The following is a 14,513-nucleotide window of genomic DNA, read 5'->3' as shown; positions in this document are numbered from 1 at the left end:
AGTTCTGGCTAAAGGAATCATGACCGACTTTCTTACAATAAATAGCACAGTAACCAAAAAAACCAAACAGCGTCAAAGCAGCTGCTTCCGATAATCAAAATAGTTTCATCGCGAGACGATATTCAAACAAATTCTTTTAACATTCCAATCGTTTTTAAAGTTATTGATCAATATTTTTATGAATTAAACTGAAAAAGAAATTAGATATTTGCTTTATTGGGATAATCGTGATAACAATTTTTGCACATAAGCTGCTGAATGCATATTGTAAGCAAACCATTTTCAATAGCGCGGGCTTTTTCGAAATGTTGTTGTAGAGGAGTTTCATGTTTCAGATTGGTTTCGTCGATGTTATGTTAGTAGTTATATACTGTTTTGATTTTTTGCAAATTAATAGAATAGTGAATTTGAATCTTAAGAATTACATGTACATGTATCAGTGTTTCTACATTTTGTTGGCGATAAAAGTACTGTTAGTTTGAAACGAAAAGAATGTCTATTAAATACATATGTGCATTATTTGAACTATTCCAAGACTGATTTTTTAAATTATGAGAAAACAGATGCTTATTGAATTGAAAATATGCGAGAGTTTCTTGGAAATGTTATTTATTAAATTTAAAATCATAAAATATTTTTGGGTCTGGACTGTTAATTTTAAGTACTGGTATATGAGCTATTGTTTTAAATCATAATCAGACAAACTCTACCTGGGAAAATCAATAGTCAAAGGAAAAAAAATAAATATGTATTAATTTCAGATCAGACAATATACTCGAGAGCAATTAAATGCACCTTCAGTTTTTGCAATACTTTGATTTAAATCTGGATTAGTTTTGAATAAATTGTGATATTTAAAAAAAAAATTAATTCAAATCATTTGGATTTATTTTTTAAATATTTCTTCCAAAATTGGATAACATACTGTAAAGTAACGTATTACATTTGGCTGTGTATTCTTTGTAGCGGCTTTAGAGGAAAGAAACTCCAGCTTATTCAAGTACAACGCTAAATGTCTTACACATAAGCTCATGTATACGAAAATGAATAAATGCGCTAAATCATATCTACCCTAGCCTGCTCAAAAATCAATTTCCGCCAAATATCGTACACGCCAAATATAATACATTTATAGTATGACGTCAAATGAGTAAGATATGACAGGAGTCCACGAACTTTTCGAACAACCCTCGTACAAGTTCCTCTTCAGCTTTCGAATTTCCTTGGGATATAACAATGAAATGAATTGAATATTAAACACCTTCAAGTTTTCGTATATCTTTTAAACTTAAATTGACTACTTATAACGACATATACTTTTAATGCGATTTGTATATTGCTGAAATCAGTTGCAATTATTTCACTCTAATGTGTTTTGTGCTCGTAATTCTGCGTTTTCATAATGGGTTTACATTTCTTTCTCTGAAAAACTTCAGGTCCGATATCCCCGTTGTAATCATGGGTGAAACTGGATGTGGGAAAACTCGACTTGTTAAGTTTCTTTGTGATATTGGATTGAAACGAAAGCCAAAGAAAGAGAAGTGTTCTGAAGATACCAACAAAACCAACATGATCATTATGAAGGTTTGAAAACTAATACTTAATTATTTACTTTATTGTATATCATTAAAGATTCAGTTTTTATATTACTACAATTCTATGTAAATGTTTTATTTCTGAAAGACAAATGTATAAATTAATATTTTGTATTGAATGATGAATTAGGCACAACCTAAAAATATTAAATAAATTTTGTACGTTTTATAACTAGGTTCACGGAGGAACAACATCTAATGATATTAAAAGAAAAGTAGTAGAGGCTGAAATTTTGACTGAAAAAAATATCGAGATTTACGGAGATAATATGTTCACAGTTCTTTTCCTTGATGAAGCGAACACAACTGAAGCAATAGGAACTATTAAAGAGATAATGTGTGACAGAACAATCGGAGGAGAACCACTCAGACTTGGGCGATCTCTGAAAATCGTTGCTGCTTGTAACCCATACAAAAGGTTTTGTAAAAGTTTTTAGCTCACCTGAGCCGAAGGCTTAAGTGAGCTTTTCTGATCATATTTTGTCCGTCGTCAGTCCTTCCGTCTGTCCATCTGTCCGTCCGTCTGTAAACTTTTCACATTTTCGACTTCTTCTCAAGAACCACTGGGTCAATTTTGACCAAACTTGGTACAAAGCATCCTTGGGTAAAGGGAAATTCAAATTGTAAAAATGAAGGGCCATGTCCCCTCACAAGGGGAGATAATCAAGAAAAGACAAAAATAGGGTTGGGTCCTTTAAAAATCTTCTTCTCAAGAACCACTGGGCCAGTAAAGCTGAAACTTATGTGGAAGAATCCTGGGGTAGTGAAGATTCTAAATTGTTCAAATCATGACCCCCGGGGGTTAGGCGGGGCCACAATGAGGAATCAAAGATTTACATAGATATATAATGGAAAAATCTTTAAAAACCTTCTTCTCGAGAACCACAGGGCCAGTAAACTTGAAACTTATGTGGAAGCATCCTGGGGTAGTGTAGATTCTAAATTGTTCAAATCATGACCCCTGGGGGTTGGGCGGGGCTACAATGGGGAATCAAAGTTTTACATAGAAATATATTGGAAAAATCTTTGAAAATCTTCTTCTCAAGAACCACAGGGCCAGTAAAGCTGAAACTTATGTGGAAGCATCCTGGGGTAGTGAAGATTCTAAATTGTTCAAATCATGACCCCCGGGGGTTGGGCGGGGCCACAATTAGGAATCAAAGATTTACATAGAAATATATAGGAAAAATCTTTAAAAACCTTCTTCTCGAGAACCACGGGGCCAGTAAAGCTGAAACTTATGTGGAAGCATCCTGGGGTAGTGTAGATTCTAAATTGTTCAAATCATGACCCCTGGGGGTTGGGCGGGGCCACAATTGGGAATCAAAGTTTTACATAAAAATATAAAGAATAAATCTTTGAAAATCTTCTTCTTAAGAACCACTGGGCCAGAAAAGCTGAAACTTATGTGGAAGTATCCTAGGGTAGTGTAGATTCTAAATTGTTCAAATCATCACCCCCCCCCCCGGGGTTTGGCCAGGCCACAATGGAGAATCAAAGTTTTACATAGAAATATAAAGGAAAAATCTTTGAAAATCTTCTTCTCAAGAACCACTGGGTCAGTAAACGCTGAAACTTATGTGGAAGTATCTTGGGGTAGTGTAGATTCTAAATGGTGCAAATCATGACCCCCGGGGGTAAGCCGGGGCCAAAATGGGGAATCAATGTTTTACATAGAAATATAAAGGAAAAATCTTTGAAAATATTCTTCTCAAGAACCACTGGGCCAGAAAATCAGAAACTTATGTGGAAGCATCCCGAGGAAGTGTAGATTCTAAATTGTTCAAATCATGAACCTCGGGGGTTGGGCGGGGCCACAATGGGGAATCAATGTTTAACATAGAAATATGTAGAAAAAATCTTTGAAAATCTTCTTCTCAAGAACCACTGGGCCAGAAAAGCTGAAACTTATGTGGAAGCATCCTGGGGTAGTGTAGATTTCAAATTGTTTAAATTATGATCATTGGGGTAGGGTGGGGTCACAATATGTATTACAAGGGGTAAACAAAAATCAACCCTCGTACATGATGCATGTACATTTACATATACAGAAAGGAATAGCAAGATCATGTTAGGTAAATTTATTTTAATGTATATTCATTATGTTAAGATTCAATTTATCAGATCAGGGTCAGATTAAAGAACGGAATGGCCAAAGCTTCTCAGGTGAGCGATGTGGCCCATGGGCCTCTTGTTAAACAAAAAAAAATCCCAAGCATCTTTCTTTAATACTCTCAATTTTGAATTATAAAGTCTCCGCCCCGTGTCTTCTAATTCTTTAGGTCCCTTAGAAATGTTTCAAATAATATTATATGATGACACAACCACTATTCGTGGAGAGTTTGTCCTATACTCGGTATTTACGATAATTGAACGGTGAGGGTTCCTTTTCATGCTAACACCTACTCCAACATGGAAACTCGGTTTATACGTCTTATCCGAAGAACCAGTCTCCACGTTCAACAGCAGGATTCAAATCCGTGACGTTAGGATCAACTCCTTACTCCGCGTTTCTAGAGCAGTTGCTCAAACCACTGTCCCCGCGTTCGATCGTAAAATAAGCATCAGATTTAATAAACTCAGTTCTGCAAATGAAAGACCAACTAACCTCACTTTCAGACTCAATGTAGGTCGATATCACATTTTAGATTTTATTATAGATTTAGGAGCTCTTTCGCATCTAGACACCACGTGATGAATAGTGTGAAAAGTAATACCTGAATTCTAGTCAAAGTGTTTCACTTTGCTTGATCGACCATGCTACATTCTTACGAACTGATTATCATATAATTCATCAATTGGATGTTTATTTCAAAGAAATTAATTCTACTTTTCATAATACTTAATATAATCCGACAATACCCTGATAATAAACCTGCAATTGTTTATTAACTAGAACCACATTTGTAATTAGTAGCAAAATCGGGCCAGTCAAGTGCCACTGCTTGCTTCTCTGTTCATTTGCGAAAATAGTATTAATAGTAATATATAGTAATAGTCATATTGTAAAAGACGTAAAATTTGAGCACGTTCGATTACATTTGGCAAGGTCCCTGCTCCTTGAATTGATCAAAAGGTCAGGGGTTCGAACTCTACCACGACTGACCTTAGAGGTTAGATAATAAGATGCAACTGGTCCAGGCGCTCGGATCCCGTGTAGAGAATGTTACAGGTCTTTGGGTGAGACCTTGAAAGCCGAGAGGTCAGACCTGTGTCATGACAAGCTTTGGCATGATAAAGATTCCTCCCCATCTGCTTAATGACCTCGAGTGCTTCGTAAAAGCGTTGATTTGAAATCCCTGACTAAATATGTGGTGAAAAAACTCGAATTGGACAAAAAAATGCATGCAATCACATGACGAAGTATTATTATGTTAAAACATTGGTCGCGGTTTAGTGACTGTTTAAAAACTCGAGACAATTTTATGCTGAGCATAATCTTGTTTTAAGCCTTTTTTATAGAATGTAGGATAAAATCGAAAGATTAAATTTGTTTAGTATCCTCTACGGCCGGATGCACAATCTTCACCCACATATGATTTTAAGAGCAAAATGATTTATATAGATCTGCCTACACACTGTGCAAAGTGTGTGATTTAACATACAGTACCAACCAGGCCCAACCTGATCCAAAGCAATCTCAGAGCAATCTCGACTGTATCTGTTACAGTAGAACTTCTACAACTTTCTAGGACTGCTAAAACAGCCCCACAGTGATCCAAGAGCAGTTCTTCAGGAGTCATAGCAGTCATAGTGGGTGGGATTTTTTAAATAAATAAGCGGAGCATACTCAGAAATGCATCTGAAATGTATCATTCATGTATATTGCTTACCATTATGCTCATTGATTTGTAACACTAATACCCTAAAAAAAAACATGCATCGACTTTCTGCTAATTATTGATAAATGCGATTGAAACCTCAGGTGTTGACACCATTTTATGCATATTTTAAAGCGACCAGGTAAACACAACACGAAACAAATAAGAAATTCGTTTAAGTCACAATCTTCACGATATTTTATTTTATTTTTTTTTTACATATTGTACTGTTTAAAAAAATGTGTTAATAAATTTTGAAAAATCATAAATAAAGCCCCAGTGCAATACTTGGTCACTTTGTGAAACGATTCTCTGCGGGAAGTAAACAAAACAAAAACAGGAAGTCTGCAAATAAAATATACAAAGGATAGAGCGATCATGAACTTAGAACCTTTTTCACGCACGAGTGAAAAAGATATTTAGAGCAGTGCCAGAGCAATCCTTTAGAAGTCCCAGAGATGTCCAGCAGCAGTTAAAGAGTGGTTCTAGACCAGTCACTTGGACTGCATGGGTGTCAGGTTGGGCCTTGTTGGCATTGTAAAAGGTTCAACACCCAAAAATTAAGCTTACATATTCCAAAGTCGCGCCCTATATTGATTACTGGCTTCGTATGGAGATGGTTTGTTTTGTAAAGCAGTCTGTTGGTGCTACGACTTTCAGTTTTTTTTTTCATTTTTCTTTCTCTTTCGCAAAATTGTTTTTTATGATGGCTTTTTAGTTTCAGTTCAAGTCTTCAAATGGTCTATCTTTTGTCCTTCTGTAAATTTTTTATATCCTTGCAAGTTCTTTGTTTTGTTGTTGTTGTTCTTAAACGAATCTGATAAGTATTATCTAATTTAAAATTGTGTGAGTTAGCCCCTAATGAATGAAATAAAACAGTTTATTTCAAATATAAATTTTTAGGCATTCTGACGAACTAATAAAAAAACTGGAGCAAGCTGGTTTAGGATATCATGTTGATGCAGACAAGACAACAGATAGAATAGGTACGTATCTTTTTCTGTTGTCGTTGAAATTCAATTTAGTGGAAAATTTGGGTTGACTCATTTAATAATTTGCGAACGGATGACGTTTAGAACTATTCTTTTATTTTTGTGCTATATCAATTTAATTGTCCGTAACTCACCTTAGTTTAAAGCATATTTTCTTTTATTCAAGCATGCGTACTAGTATTTAAACAAGTTGTTTGGAGACATGAAAAATTTCTTGAGGTGCTGTTGATATATTTCTAAAAAGGGGAAAACTGAAGTCATCTTTTATAATTACAGGTCGACTTCCCATGCGTCGATTGGTTTACCGAGTTCAACCCTTACCCCAGAGTATGATACCATTAGTTTGGGATTTTGGTCAACTTAGCCCAGACGTGGAAAAACTTTATATCAGGCAGATGGTGATTCGATATGTAAGTTGTATCATCGTTGCACCCCCTCCCTTTAATCCCCTAAGTCTTTTGCAAAATTTATGCTCAAAAGCATCGAAATATCAACTTTGGTCGATGCTGTCAATTTTGACAGGAGTTATCTTTTTTTTTTTACAAATCTTAAATGAAAAACAAGATTTGTTTGTAAAACACAATGCGCCCGGCGGCAACAAAAATCGAAAAAGCTATTTTTAGCATGCAAGCATAGGTAACATTCAAGGTCATTGACCTTGGTGTCATTAGAAAGAACTTGATGAGTGGATTATGCACACCAAATATGAAGTCTCTATCTTTTATGGTTCAAAAATTATGGTGAAAGGTACGAAAAAGCTATTTTTAGCATATAGGTCACAATCATGGTCACTACGTCATTGACCTTGGTGTCAATTGAAAGAATTTTATTAGTGTAGTATGCATACTAAATATGAAGTCTCTATCTTTCATGGTTCAAAAGTTATGGCGAAGGTTTAAGTTTGCAGACAGAAAAGCTATTTTTAGCATATAGGTCACAAGGTCATTCATATTGGTGTCATTTGAAAGCTTCTAATTAGTGAAGTATGCATACCAAATATGAAGTTTCTACCTTTCATGACACAAAAGTTATGGCGAAGGTTAAAGTTTGGGGACAAACAAACAAACAAACAAACAAAGAAACAGACAGACAGTCGGGACAAAAACAATATACGCCTCGGATCTATCGATCCGGGCGCATAATAATACTCTCTTGACTGAGTTTTTATGCGAAATTTTAGATTAATCAAAACAAACTTCCAGTTGGCTTAGAAGATGTTGTAAGCAGTGTTCTGACAGCTTCGCAAGTGTTTATGCGAGAAGAAAAGGTAAAAGGAAATTTCACAGTTTTTGAAATGCATAATTGATTTTTATGATTTTTTTCCTATTTACCGTTTCATTTTTGATTTTAAATGTGATATTATAGGACCAGTGCAGCTTTGTAAGTCTTAGGGATGTAGAACGTGTGCTTGATGTGATGGCCTGGTTTTATTCCCAAAGTCAAACTGAGGAAGATATATTTCGCTTTAAAACGAACGAATTTGATTCTGATTCCAAAACAGACAGCAATGATGACATTGAATTCAAGGTAGGGAGGAAAAAGTTCTTTCTTTACATTAAAAAGTGAACAATTAAGATAACAATTGACCCAACTTATGCTTGTCCCAGCTTTAAAAGACGTTTTAAGTTAGAGTAAGTTTTTAAAATCAATGGCAATACAAAGAATAGAAACAAGAAATTGAAAACTTTGAGATGTGCAGAAAAAAAACATATCGGAATTATTTTATATACTTTTTTTTTGAAAAAAAACATTGCTTCTACTTTGTAAGCGCTCGGTGTGTAATTTGCACATGGCGTAGACTTGATTTCTGAATTGAATCTTTAATCCATTACCATTTTTTCCCGTGATAACATTTGTTAAAAATGTTACACTATATTATGAAACGTTTTACATCAAATATGCCGGAATTCATGCAGTTTCAGAAGTAGTTCCTGTTACCGCTAATTGTCGGGATTTTTTAACCGGAATCGTCTCAAAATTTATAAGAAATGATCACTTTGTAGAAAATTCCTTACAACAAGACATTAACCTGCGATTTATATATGTATTACATAAATAAAGAAATTGTAATATAAAGGAGAAAACATTATATGAAAACAACTTTATTAAAAATTAAAATTTATCTCGACATAAAGTGTACTTGCTTATACCCCGTACGTTTCTAAAGGCTCTCTTGGCCTCTTTGTATTCACTGTGATTATTTATAAATTATTCAATGTTATATCATATTATGTTTTTATCTTTTTTTATTTTTTTTATATCTCGTACATGGTGTTCATGTGAAACAACGCCATCCATAGTAAAACCAAAACTGCATAAATTGAGATTCTGTGAGGCTTGCCCATTATTTTGAAGTCCATTCGTAGATTCACGAAACTGCAAATTCTTGATAAAGAAAAAAACACCAGTGTCTAATCCACATTTTGTCAATTGAAAAGCTACATGTACTCTTAAATGTTTATAACACGCCTTCAACCTTTGAAGCAGCATTCCATGTTTCTACTTAATATAAGGATACCGCTTCTAGTAGTAAACATTAAGAACCCTGACAAGAAAAGACATACTTTATATATATAAAAAACCAACAACACTGTACATGTATAACCTAAATATCGGATATACCAAATAGATACAAGGTCACGGATGGAAATTTATATAAAGCACTAAAAATGACCAACGACACGAACAATAAAAATTGTCAAATTTTCGGGACGCCGTGTCCCTTCCTCAGGACAAAGAAAAAAGTTAAAAAGTCATAAGAACAAAGGAAAAAGAGAATCAAAAACAACTAGCACTACTACTTAACTACTAAACACTAGATATTTACATACTTAGTTACATGTTGAATTGGAAATTTTTAAGAACACTATTCAAGAAAGATATCCGGACCGCTATGAAATGCGTCCGATCTATCGGGTATACTTGGGTGAAGTGCGATTTCCATAATTGAACGAATTAATTATGCTAATTAATTACGACAATCAGTAAATCGTACATTGTTTCATTCTCTCAAAATGGCGTAACTTTACTTAATAAAGAATAATCAAAGAAAAATAAGATGGCAGGGATATTTAAACATATGAATTATGATCCATTATAAATTTTGAAATATTTAAAGAATTATTACCGGGAAAAAATAATTAACAAAGGCGAAAGCAATACATAGTTATGTGGGTTGTTCGAGAGTTGGTGACGCAAATTGACTGTAGAGTTTACACTAAATTGAGAGAATAATCTTGTTTATGTAAATATCTAGTGTTTAGTAGCTTAGTAGTAGTTCTAGTTGTTTTTATTTCTATTTTTCCTTTGTTCTTATGACTTTTTAACTTTTTTCTTTATCCTGAGGAAGGGACAGGGCGTCCCGAAAATTTGACAATTTTTATTGTTCGTGTCGTTGGTCATTTTTAGTGCTTTATATATATATATATATATATATATATATATATATATATATATATATATATATATATATATATATATATATATATATATATATATATACTTACCCATGAAACTATACAACCTATATCTGCTCTTTTTATATAAAAATATTAGTTGGCATTGTCTTTAATTTTATAAATATATTTTGATAAAAAAAACTAAAAGCATCAATTAAGAAATAAGGTATCATTTTTTGAGTTTTATTGAGATGTAAAACGGGTTGGTCACGTGATCAAATCCCATAAAGCCCGAAGGGCTTTATGGAAGATTTGATCATGTGCCTACCCGTTTTACATCTCAATAAAACTCAAAAAATGATACCTTATTTCTTATATTTACATTTGTGACTTATTCATACTTTATATTTGCCTGATTGTTACTTTTAACGTGTGAAATGCGTTAATTTTTCAAACCCAACGGCATGTATGTAATCCACTAAACGCGCGTCAACCATTTATGACGTCACAGAGAAATTACGTCGAACGTTTATCCAAACGCACATCTATGACCTCTTGACCCCATACCTGTATTTACACAGTTATAAAAACGCTTGCCTCCAGTAGTGTTATATAAAGGAAAACATTTGCAAATGTAAATATTGCATGCACAATCATAATTGGATAATTGATAAATGAAGAGGTATGTTGTAATTCAAAACTTGAAATATCTAATTGACATATAAAAGTGCACTCATTCTTTTAAAAGGGTATATCCTTTGATAGTAATATAACTTTCCTATTACATAGCGAAAAACCTAAACTCTCACCCTATGTGAAACTATGGGATCAATTTTTATTGTGTCTTTTTAAAAGTTGAAACGATTTTTATTTTTATGCCCCCGTTAATGAAGTTTCGGGGGTATATAGTTTTTGTCCTGTCCGTCTGTCTGTATGTCTGTCTGTCTGTCTCTCTTTCTGCCTAGCTGTGTGTTTGTCAGCAAAAACTTTAACCTTGCTCATATCATTTGATTTATGAGAGCCATGACTTTTATTTCACATTTGTATTTCCTATGACAAGAAATTTCTTTGGGTACCACCAAATTTTACCTTTAGACCTTGACCTTAGAGTTTGACCCACTTTTACATAAAAAATTTTAACTTTTACCTTGGCCATATCGTTTGAACAGTAGATGCCAGGACATTTTTACTTCACATATATATTCTTTGTTGAAAAAACTTTTATTGGATACCAATATCCTTGACCCTTCGACTTTGATATTGTAGATTTCCGTACTTGTGTAAAACTTTAACGTTGGCCATAACTTTTGAACAGAAAGGGATAAGGATTTAGCACTTCATACATGTAATCCCTGAGAAAAGACACTTCATTGGATACCAAGAACTTTGACCCTTTGATCTTGACCTTTGAGTTTGACTTACTTAAAAAGCAAAAATTGAGCTAATTTTTCAAGGGTTAGGGCTGGTGCTTTCATACTTTTCATATTTAATCCTTGTGACAAGACCTTTCATTTGATATCAATAACTTTGACCCTTTGACCTTGACCTTGGAGTTTTACCTACTTTAAAAAAAATTAACCTTAAACATAACTTCTAACGGTTAGGGCTAGGGCTTTTATGCTCTACATAGGTATTCTATGTGGTAAAACCTTTCATTTGATACCAATAACCTTGACTTACTTTCAAAATTCACAATTTTTTTCCAGAAAAAATACCCTACTTTTGGTGCAAATTAATTGAATTTGCACTTAAGATAAGTTTAATCTTTGCCATGTTGCCATACGGGGGCATCAATGTTTCACAGACACATCTTGTTTCATATGATTATTTTCCAGCCTCTCAACCCAGAAACACTTTCTCTGATAATGGCGATCGGCGTTTGCTATCATGCATGCTTAATGGATCGAAAGTCGTACAGAGACTATGTCAGTGAAAGTTTTCAAGAGCCATGTCAATTATCTGGTGGACCAGACAGGATACTGCATGAAATAAACAGGTGAACATTCACTTTTTTTTAAAGCAATGTAGCTTTACCTAATACAATTTTCCCCATATGTTTAACATTCATGTTATCTTTCAACTCATGGAGTAAAGTAACTTTTTTAAAACAAATTATTTAACAATGAAAATGACCAATGATTTTTTTTCTTTTTTAAATCTGAAAGTTGAAACTGTAGGAGTACGAATATTTTGTTAATTGAAATTATACATTAAAAAATAATCTTGAAATTCATTAAATTTGGCTTTACTCTGATTGATATTCATTGAAAAATTAACACTTATTAATATCCTCTACAACTCTAATAAAAAAGGGAAAAAATAATGATAATTGAAAATTGGCGTTTTTTAGAAAAAATTTTCTAAGACTAAAAATCGCCGTGGGGATCCGGGTTAGAATAGGTCCTCAGGACCCCCTTGCTTCTCGTAAAAGGCGACTAAATGGGGCGGTCTTTCGGGTGAGACCGTATAAACCGAGACCCCGTGTCACAGCAGGTGTGGCACGATAAAGATCCCTCCCTGCTCAAAGGCCGTAAGTGCCGAGCATAGGCCTAAATTTGCAGCCCTTCACCGGCAATGGGACGTTAAACAGTATACAATCAATCAATCTAAAACTAAAAAATAAAAAAGATATAAAAAATCATAAAAAAAAACAAACAAGCTGTCGAAAGCTCAAGTGAGCTTTTCTGATCACATTTTGTCCGGCGTCCGTCTGTATGTCTGTCTGTCTGTCTAGGTGTCCGTCTGTCTGTCTTTAAACTTTTCAAATTTCAACTTCATCTCAAGAACCACTGGGCCAATTTCAACCAAACTTGCCACAAAGCATCCTTGGGTGAAGGGGATTCAAGTTTGTTCAAATGAAGGGAGAAAATTGGGAATTAATTAAAATTTGGTGGTATGTTTTAAAAATCTTCTTCTCCAGAACCACTGTGTCAGGAAAGATGAAACTTATAGGGAAACATCCTCAGGGTGGGTAGAGTCAAGTTTGTTCAAATCTTGATTCCTGGGGGTAGGGCGGGGCCACAAAAACCGATCAGAATTTTACATAGAAATAAATAGGAAAATTCTTTAAAAATTTTCTTCTCAAGAATAGCAAAGCCATAATTGATCATATTCATACGGAAAAATCCCCAGGTAGTGTAAATTCAAGTTTGTGCAAATCATAACCCCCGGGGGTAGGCCGGGGCCACAATGGTTGACCAGAGTTTTACATAGAAAAATAAAGTAAAATTATTTAAAAATCTTCTTCTCAAGAAGAACAATGCCATAATTAATCGTATTTATATGGAAGCATCCTCAGGTAGTGTAGATTCAAATTTGTTCAAATCATGACCCCCCGGGGTTAGGGCGGGGCCACAATGGCCGACCAAAGTTTTACATAGAAATATATAGGAAAATTCTTAAAAATCTTCTTCTCAAGAATAACAAAGCCATAATTGATCATATTTTTATGGAAGCATCCTCATTTAGTTTAGTTTCAAGTTTGTTCAAATCATGACCTCCGGGGGGAGGCCGGGGCCACAATGGCCGACCAAGGTTTTACATAGAAATATATAGGAAAATTCTTTAAAAATCATCTTCTCAAGAATAGCAAAGCCATGATTAGTCATGGGACTACTTTTGGATTTAAAGTTTTCAATAATAAACCAATTTCTACTTTTTCCTAGCCCCCGTTCAGGTGAACGATGTGGCCGATGGGCCTCTTGTTTTTTTTTTTTTTCGAATCAAAAATGTACTATTATGAGGTTATAAAACTTAATACAATATGCAATTCCTAATACATTTTTATAAATTGACATTAAAATGGGTAGAGTGTTATGATATAGAGTGTTTATGATATAGTCATTCCTTGTGTGGACATATAATACAAGTATGTTTTCCTTATGTATGCAAGATGTCAAACAATATTGCTGGGAAACATTGACCTTGGAAAAAATATTGCAAAGAACCAGGCGCTTCAAGAAAACCTTTTTATGATGGTTATCAGCATTGAATTGAGAATTCCACTTTTCCTTGTTGGTAAACCTGGAAGTTCTAAATCAATGGCAAAGACAATTGTAGCTGATGCAATGCAGGGAACGTCGGCTCATTCGCCCTTCTTCAAAAAATTTAAGCAGGTACAATTCCTTATTTTGATATAAATATACGAGAGGTTATCAATTAATTCGTGGACCAGCGCCTTAATTTAATAAAATTGCTTAAGGAAAATCAAGGTTTTTTTTAACATACTTAGTTGGAATCATGGTTTTGTTTACATACTAAGCTATAAATAATACGTTTCTTTATTTTTTTATGAATCGATGATGTCGTTTTCGTAAGAACCTTAAAGATAGCATCTCTTCTATGTGAATGTAGCAGCCTTTTTAGCTCACCTCAACGAAGTTGGGGGAGCTAATGTAATACCCTCAGCGTCTGTGTCGGTGTCCTGGGTTAAGGTTACGTTTTTGGAGCAGTTTTTTCAGTACTTCTATGTCATAAATTGATAAGACATGCATAGAATATGTTTCTAGTGTGTGTCATTTTACCAGTCAAAGTTTCAGATACTGCAATTTCAGTAAGGAATGATCTGGTTACTGTTTTTGGAGCAGGTTAAAATTTTTGGTGCAGTTTTTGGTGTAGGTCTCATTTCTGAGTAACTATAAGCCATATGTAGACCAAACTTGCATTGATGATACATCCAAGAATGCACACTACCAGGCTTGATTCGGA

The 14,513-nt window shown here is 34.1% G+C and overlaps 1 protein-coding gene across 1 annotated transcript in view; it reads left to right on the top strand.

Moving 5' to 3' along the window:
• LOC134235524 (E3 ubiquitin-protein ligase rnf213-alpha-like) overlaps window positions 1-14,513 on the top strand; it is a gene marked incomplete at its 3' end in the record, with an annotated part of 85,254 nt that overhangs the window by 32,720 nt on the left and 38,021 nt on the right. The window contains exons 23-30 of the mRNA XM_062717668.1: window positions 1,437-1,584; window positions 1,772-2,013; window positions 6,320-6,402; window positions 6,685-6,818; window positions 7,589-7,675; window positions 7,774-7,949; window positions 11,611-11,802; window positions 13,699-13,921. Of these exons, the coding sequence (XP_062573652.1) occupies window positions 1,437-1,584; window positions 1,772-2,013; window positions 6,320-6,402; window positions 6,685-6,818; window positions 7,589-7,675; window positions 7,774-7,949; window positions 11,611-11,802; window positions 13,699-13,921 (1,285 nt within the window). The remainder of the gene's footprint in view (window positions 1-1,436; window positions 1,585-1,771; window positions 2,014-6,319; window positions 6,403-6,684; window positions 6,819-7,588; window positions 7,676-7,773; window positions 7,950-11,610; window positions 11,803-13,698; window positions 13,922-14,513) is intronic.

This window comes from Saccostrea cucullata, unplaced genomic scaffold (genome assembly GCF_032062105.1).
Source record: "Saccostrea cucullata isolate Sc308-1 unplaced genomic scaffold, CSIRO_AGI_Scuc_v1 ctg403, whole genome shotgun sequence".
Taxonomy (NCBI): domain Eukaryota; kingdom Metazoa; phylum Mollusca; class Bivalvia; order Ostreida; family Ostreidae; genus Saccostrea; species Saccostrea cuccullata.
Note: the sequence above shows the minus strand (reverse complement) of the source record. Positions and strands in the feature narration are given on the sequence as shown.